The sequence below is a fragment of the Otolemur garnettii genome, unplaced genomic scaffold, assembly GCF_000181295.1.
Source record: "Otolemur garnettii isolate 467f Iridium unplaced genomic scaffold, OtoGar3 scaffold00225, whole genome shotgun sequence".
NCBI classification, from domain to species: Eukaryota; Metazoa; Chordata; class Mammalia; order Primates; family Galagidae; genus Otolemur; species Otolemur garnettii.
In genome coordinates this window covers 490,961-498,986 of record NW_003852620.1, presented here as the reverse complement: position 1 = coordinate 498,986, position 8,026 = coordinate 490,961, and the positions used below count along the sequence as shown (strand labels likewise).

General features: G+C 54.1%; 1 protein-coding gene across 1 annotated transcript in view; it reads right to left on the bottom strand.

Moving 5' to 3' along the window:
- Positions 1–4,348: 4,348 nt before the first annotated feature.
- The window catches only part of MMP14 (matrix metallopeptidase 14), a 13,045-nt gene continuing 9,367 nt past the window's right edge, over positions 4,349–8,026 (bottom strand). The window contains exons 7-10 of the mRNA XM_023508162.1: positions 7,533–7,671; positions 7,258–7,408; positions 6,663–6,778; positions 4,349–6,072 (exon numbers count right to left, since the gene is read on the bottom strand). Of these exons, the coding sequence (XP_023363930.1) occupies positions 5,741–6,072; positions 6,663–6,778; positions 7,258–7,408; positions 7,533–7,671 (738 nt within the window). The 3' untranslated portion in view covers positions 4,349–5,740. The remainder of the gene's footprint in view (positions 6,073–6,662; positions 6,779–7,257; positions 7,409–7,532; positions 7,672–8,026) is intronic.

The following is an 8,026-nucleotide window of genomic DNA, read 5'->3' as shown; positions in this document are numbered from 1 at the left end:
AAAAAAAAAAAAAAGAAAGAAAAGTGAGAACAGAACATTTTTGTCCAGTGACCATGATGGGTTATAGTAATTCCTTTGCAGAACTATACCATCAGAGCCTCGTACAGGAGGGCAATAGATGTGTCGTGTTCTTATAGTGACCATAATTTTGGAATCCAAAATGGGAAAAATTATCTCCTGTGTCTGAATATACTAACTCACAGAACTTCAGGGGACATCATTGGATTCAGGGCAGCCATACTCCTAGTACAGAGTCAGGCACTGAATGGACAAAGAGAGAATTTTGGGGAACTGATCTTGTTCTTTGGCCTGGTGCTGAATGTCCCTGGAAGCTGAGCAAAGGGTGAGGTCTTTGAACAGTATGAATCAAAGTGACCTGGAGCCTGTGTTGGGTGTGAGTCTGAGAGGCCTCCTGAGGCACCAGCCTTTTTTCTGCTTTGTGGTCAGCCTGGCTTTGCCCCAACTAGAGCCCATCCTGCCTTAAGTCAGGGAAGTGCCCCTGACGGGAATCAAGTGAGTGAGCAGGATGTTGTGACCCATGGAAAGGCAGCTCCCAGATCTGGCCTGGTCTCTGGGTCAATGAGCTACTTTAGGCACTCAAAGGAAGCCCTTCCTCCCATTTACCTGTGTCCTCCACTGTCCGTCCTTACCCAGGTGTGGGTCTTTGGGGGCAGGAAGCTGGTCTCCTCTGCCTTTAGGCCACAGAGGCCTTAGTGGCTGAGGAATAAGGGATTCTGGGGGCAGCTGGCCCCAGTGTGGAGGCAGAAGAAGCTGCTCCTTGGGGGTGTAGTGATAGTCTTGGCCTGGGGTGCCGGGATGATCTTGCTATGGAACCCCTGGGGCCAGGCCTGGTAGCAGGGGAGGACAGAGCGGGCTGGGCCTGACTGGGGAAGGCTGGCCTGGAAGGAGCTGAGCCATAGGCCCTGGGCCAGGGTGGAAAGTATGTGTGTGAGCTCATTTGGATAGTGGCTTCAGGCCAGTCAGGCCTGCCTCCTTTCCAAGCCCTGGCTGCCCAGCCCCCTTGCAGGATGCCTCTGGTTTCCCCCACTTCTCAGCTGAGGGAGGAAGGCTGAAACCCCCACAGATGGGGCTCTGTGTGCAGACTTGATCTCCTTAAGGAGGTGAACTCATATTTGGGGTACTGGGTAGGAAGAGGGTAGGAGAACCATAGGACAATGGAGCAGTCTTGGCTGGGGTTTCCTTGGGCCTTAGGGATTGGGCACCACCCCTGAAGGTCTCTGCCTCCCCCTAGGCCATTGTGTAGAGCCAGTCATGCCCCTCCACCCCACTGCTGCCATTATCTCACTGGGGTCTTTCTCTGAGTCTTGGTGCTACCTTCCTTCTCTCAGAGTGCTGGCTCTGCCCCCAAGAAAGAGGGTGATGGGCTTGCAAAGTGGGTTCCTGAGGGAGAACCCCTCTCCCCTGTACTCTTACCCCCTACAATGCTGCTGCTACATGGCACAGTGAGCAAGCAGATTCCCAAAGACATGTGATCGCCAAGACATTCCTATCAGGGGCACGTCCCTGACTTAGGGCAGGATGGGCTTTAGTTGGGGCAAACCCAGGCTGACCCAGTTACACAGGATTCACACTGGAAGAGACACCTGAGAGACAATGCCAGGATCTGCCTATACAGACAAAAAAAATTGGACAGATCTGGGTTTTAAATGTGGACTAAAAAGCTCCGGCATTGAGCAAGTCATTTATCTTTCTGGGCCTCACTTTCCTCATCTGTAAAATGGGGCAATGTTGGTGCTTATGTTATTGTGTGTTGTAAGGACCTTAGCAAATATTAGTTTTCCAGCACTGGAAGGGGAAGGAGGGATACAGAGGTCAGAGAGAGAACTGGTAAGTCTGTCAGATTGTGGGGAGAAGGGGTCCCGGAGGAACAGTGAAAGACCAGCAGAACTAGCTAGAGTGTGTGCAGGGTGTCACTCTGCCCAGTCTGCTCTCCTCTAGAGGTCCTGGTTCCCTCTCTTTCCTTCCCATCCTGCTGACCCAGCGCCTGGCTGGCAGCCTTGGAGGCATGGGCCCAGCTGGTGGCCCTGGAGAAAGGGAGGCAATGACAAAGGAGTCCATGGCCCCCCTTCAAATGTGTGGGGTTCGGGAGTGGGCCGAATACTTGGCCCTTGCTCCCAGTCCAGGACCTCCTTCGAACCAGCTTTCCTGGGTTCTGCCCAAACCTCCTTACAGATTCTCCTTGGCTCCCTCCTGGCTGCTCCAACTCACATGTACTGCTTTCGAATAAAGGAACTTGGAACCGCAGAAACTGGGTCAGGCCCAATGGACAATGGGGTAGGGCCAAGTGTGCAGGTCTCTTGGAAGCCACAGCCTCTGTGCTCTCCCCTCACCCTGGCGTGACCTGGCAACTCACTCAGTGGGGCCTTGTGATCACTGAGGCACCTCCCAGGGTCGCTGGGCAGCCTCTCTGGGGTGGATCAGGCAGGCTTTAGCACGTCAGAGGCACGAGACTCTGCAGCCTCCACCCTGAATTCTCCCTGGTTGTGAAGCCCATCTTCCACCTCTTCCCCCTTTGTCCCTAGTCCTCCATTCCCATCTCCCCTTTGGCTCCAGAGAGCATCTTGTGATTCCAGAATCAGGGCCAAACAATTTCCTCGTGATGGAGAAACCGCACTCCAGCGCGGGAGCCCCAGGCTCCCCCTTCTCTTCCCTCTGGCAGTCCCCTCCCTCCGGGCTCCTCTACTGGCTCCAGCTGTGTTTTGCAAAACTCCCGCTGGATAACTAACATCTGTAATTGCCTCCAGATGTGAACCACAAAAACACAAAGGGGCCATGAGCTCATCTTTGAGTTCTTTGCCACTCGCACTGGCCCCACCACCCCCAGATGGCCCTGACTTCCCCGTCACCTTCTCAATGTTCTATCCCCTCCAGTAAGTGTGGTCGGGAGGTGGCATCTAGTACCACTGAGACACATACACAGAACCTGCCAAACAGCTGTTGGCAGGGGAGATACAGGAGGCCAGGAGCAGGGTCAGGGATCCTGGCTGGCAGGAAGGTGGGGTACCCCTTCTGCCAAAGCAATCATACTAACCAGCCCTGAATAGCAGCTGGATCAACTAACTGGCATAGATGGGGCCAAGGCTCTTCGAGGCAGGGTGTGGAGGGGGCCTGGGCGGAGGCAGGAAGGGAAGGGGGGTAGAGAGAGGGACCAGCTCTTCCCCAGCTGAGCTGACTCAGCACTGAGCTGATTCCTCACTCTAGGCTGGTTTTGGAGGAAGGGTGGGTCGACAGCCTGGGAACCCTGTCTGGGGCAGTTTGTAAGGAAGGAGGAAACAAAGCCTTGTGATTTTGCCCTTCCAGCGTGGCTTTCCTGGGCAAGCAGGTGTGATCTGTTTTGCTAGAGAACCACTGCTACTAATAGGCCATGGGGCAACATCTTTTTCTTTCATTGCTTCTGACCTGCCACTGAACCTGAGACTGCATATGACTGGGGAATCCTCTGCCTCAGGCAGAGAGGCAAGAGGAAATGGAGGGTCTGTGGGCAGATCACATGACAAGGTAATGCAATTTAGGAGGATTTTCCAAATGGCCTCATCTTTGCCACTTCCTCTTGTCTTTGAGCCTTGGGTCTCAAAGGTATCCTTTGAGGGATTGCATCCACTCCCCTGACCCCCATCTCTGTCTCCCTTTAGTCCATTAAGAATAAACATATTCGGCTCCGCACCTGTGGCTCAAGTGGCTAAGGCACCAGCCATATACACCTAAGGTGGCGGGTTCGAATCCAGCCTGGGCCCGCCAAGCAACAATGATGGCTGCAACTGAAAAAAAATAGCCAAGCGTTGTGGCGGGCACCTGTGGTCCCAGCTACTTGGGAGGCGGAGGCAGGAGAATCGCTTGAGCCCAGGAGTTGGAGGTTGCTGTGAGCTATGCCATGGCACTCTACCTAGGGGGACAGCTTGAGGCTCTGTCTCAAAAAAAAAAAAAAAAAAAAAAGAATAAACATATTCCTTTACCAAAAATACCCCAAAATACCCAACCCCCACCTCATGGAAAACACCACTCATGAGGGGCATTTGCCCCTCTCCAGCCCCCACTTAACCATATCCCATTCATCCCTATATGGAACTGCAGCCACACACATGTGAGACAGTTTATTCTTTGTGGAAAAGTTGAACAAGGTCAAAAATGTCCTTAGAGGGCACCAACCCAGCCCTGCCCCGCAGGTTCCTGGGGTCAGATGCCTCTGCCCCCCACCCCCACCCCGCCCCTTGTTAACAAAAAGGAACTGATTTCAATGGAATTCATATATAATAATTATAATAAAAATATACATTAAACAAAATAAAAAAACAAACAATACAGAAATTTAGCCGAACTGCCAGCACCGTTCACCCCATTTCCCCCACCCCACACCCCACTCCCCTGGCATCCCACTCCTCTTGCTGCCTCCACAGGGTCTCAACTCTCCAAAGTCCCCAGTACCATGACCAGCACCTTAGGTGGTGGCCGAAGGAGACTTCAAAGGTGTGGGCTGGGTGGGGAGAGGGAGGGCAGGCTGAGGGGTGTGACATTAGGGGAGTGAGGGCCTTACCAGGCTCCTGCCCCTCACTGAGGTGGCCAGGCAGGCTGAGACTGAGCACCACGAGGCCTCTGGAGGCCTCTCTCATTAAGGCCCCAAGTCCACAGTCCCTGTACGTGTGCCCTCTGCTCCTTTCTCTGGGCTGCCCACCCTTCCCTCCATGCTGCCTGGTCAACAAGGACTGGGACCAAGAAGAGCAAGTGTGCCTTCTCCAGGGTCCTTCCTGAGAGTGCAAACACCACACCCTGTGGCACACCTGCTTGGCTTGGCCTGGCCTGCCTGGCCCCCAGCTGTCCACTGCTACCACACTTCTTCTTTTCCCTCTTTGGTCCCATGCTGTTCCCTCTGGCTGCTCTGTCCTTGGGCCCCAGCCCCAGCTACCTGCAAGTGAGCAAGGTTCCTTCTCATGACCTTCAGGCTCACCCCCAGAGCTCTGACCCCACCCTGGTAGAGGCACCCCCTGGTTTCAGCTCTTCCAATTGTGAAACCCCCATCCCAGGCTAATATTCGAGAAGGGTAGGGCTGCAAAACATTTCTTCAGCCCCATGTTAGTCCTTAATGGCTCAGGCTTCTTCCTTGGAAGTTCTCTGGGTAGTTGGGGCAGGGGCAGATATTTGAGGAACTTGACAGCAGACCTTCTCTGAGTTTTCCTCCCATGGTCTCAGGGTGGCTGAGGGTCCCCACATCCTCACACTCTCTCAGGGTCTCCACCCCACAAGATTAGATTCCTTTTAGCCGGAATGAGTAGTGGGAGGCTGCCAATTGGGTACACCTGGGGCTTTCAGGACTGGAGTGCCCAGAGCCTCTTGAGGTCAGAGTTCAGAGGTTTAAGGTATGTCAGGGGATGGAAAAGGAGCAGATGACCCATTTGACCTTTACCAGCTAGGTCTGAGGGTCCTGCCTTCAAGTGCAGAGCCCCCAAGACATTCAGATGGGGCTGGACACACACCAAGCAATGGGCTTCCCCCAAAGGGCAGAGGCTGGAAGGGGCACCTTCCAGCTCAGCCCTCAGAGGACCCACCTAGGGAAGACGCAATGCCAGGGGTGAGGGTGGGAGGGGCCAGCCAGAGGACAGAGAGAAGAAGGGAGCTAAGAGGAAGGGTCTTGGGACACAGGAGCAGCCCACCTACCACCACCTGCTGCCACTGGCCTTCAGAGGCAAAGTCCTCGTGGTAGGAGTGGGTGGGCCGGCAGTGGGGGTCAGACCTTGTCTAGCAGGGAACGCTGGCAGTAGAGCAGTCGCTTGGGCGTCCCATGGCGTCTGAAGAAGAAGACTGCAAGGCCCACTGCCAGCACCAGGAGCAACAGCAGCACAGGGAGCACCACGGCGGCAGCGCTCACTGCTCCGCTGCCCTCCTCGTCCACCTCGATGATGATCACCTCTGTCTCCTCCTCAGTCCCCTCATCTGGACGGCCCCCTGATGGGCAGCCCATCCAGTCCCTCAGGGCTGACTTGGGGTAGCCTGGTTCTACCTTCAGCTTCTGGTTGTTGAATTTCCAGTATTTGTTCCCCTTGTAGAAGTAAGTGAAGACTGCAGGGGGTCCACAAGATGGTGGTCAGGAAAGCACAAGAAAAGATGGAGTCCAGGAGAGGACCCAGAGAGAGGAGAGGAGAGGCACAAAGGCAACTTTGTCAGTGTGAGGACCAGCTGAGTCACTTCCAACTTTCTGGGCACACATTTCCTCAGCTGTTCAAGCAGTGCAATTACAGGCCAGGTTGGAAGGGTGGCGGGATTAGGGCATGGAAAGCTCTTAGCCTGGTGCTTAGTGCCTGGCACGTGGATAAGGACCCCACTACTGTTATCACTGTTACTGTTTTCCTTAGGACACTGGCTTAGTCTTTTTTTTTTTTGAGACAGTTTCACTTTGTCACCCTCTATAGAGTGCCCAAGTAGCTGGGACCACAGGTGCCCGCCACAATGTCCAGCTATTTTTAGGGACAGGGGTCTCATTTTTGCCCAGGCTGGTCTCAGGGCAATCCACCTGCCTCGGCCTCCGGAGTGCTAGGATTATAGATGTGAGCCACCACGCCTGGCCTCCACTCGCTCTGTCTTCCCACCAGCTCTTCCTAAATTCCCTATTCCCACCCTCCTTTGTGGACACCTTTCCTTGCCCCTCTCACCTTCATCACTGCCCATGAACGACCCTTTGGGAGACTCAGGGATTCCTTCCCAGACTTTGATGTTTTTGGGGTATTCGCTGTCCACTGCTCTAAGCTCCTCGTTGAATCGGTAGTACCTGGGGGTGGGAGGGAAGGGGAGCAGATAGACACTGGGCATGTCTTAAGAGGGCAGCAGGACCCAGGGCAGAATTCAACAGTGAGCAAAGGGTAGCTGTGGACAGGTTGGGACACAGGGGTTTTGGGTAATGAGGGCCTGCTGCTGAAAGAGGCGGAAGGTGGGGGTGGAAGGAAGGGCCCAGGCTACAAGGAGCCACCAGTAGCCCTTAATAACCGTTCCTGGCTGCTTGGGTGGAGGCTCAGTGCTGGGGACAGGAGGCGTAAATGACCAGGTCTGAAATGTCGACCCGGTCACATCCCACTCACACAGTCCCAAAGGAGGCTGACCGTTGTTAGGCAACAGCAGAGGCTCAGCCAGCTCCTTTTCTAGGGAACTGCCTTGGGAGTAAAGGGGATCTTTCTCCAGAATTGAGGGAATTGGGGTGGTAGCAGTGACTTCTGAGGAGGGAGGACTGGGGTTAAGGGCCTTAGGTCTTACTTATTTCCCCGAAAGAAATAGGTCTTTCCATTGGGCATCCAGAAGAGAGCAGCATCGATCTTGTCAGTGGGCAGTCCTCGTCCCAGTTCCTTGATGTGCTTGGGGTAGCCAGGTTCCAGGGATGCCTCGTCAAACACCCAATGCTTGTCTCCTGGGGAGGAAAGAGAAGGACAGCATCTGGTTCAACTTGGGCTCCAAAGTGTGTGAAGGGGTCAAAAGGAATCAGTTCTTCCAGGGGGACCCTCCCCACTCCCAAAGGTGGAATGCCTAGTTACCTTTAAAGAAGACAAATTTGCCATCCTTCCTCTCATACGCAGTGTTGATAGATGCAGGCAGACCACGCCAGAATTGGCCAATGGGCATGGGGTATCCATCCATCACTTGGTTATTCCTCACACGCCAGAACCAGCGCTCCTGGAAGCCAGTCAACATGGGAAGAGGACATTCTATCTTGTAGCTTAGACTTCTGGCTCAATCCCCAGCCCCCCCCCCACTATCCTTTATCTTTTTTTTGCAGTTTTTGGCAGGGGTTGGGTTTGAACCCACCACCTCTGGCATATAGGGCTGGAGCCCTACTCTTTTGAGCCATAGGCACCGCCCCCCGCCTTTTTTTTTGAGACAGTCTCACTATTGCCCTGTGGTGTCATACCTCAGAGCAACCTCTAACTCCTGAGCTTGAGTAATCCTCTTGCTTCAGCCTCCCTAGGAGCTGGGACCATAGGCACCCACCACTACACCCAGCTAGTTTTTCTATTTTTATTTATTTTAT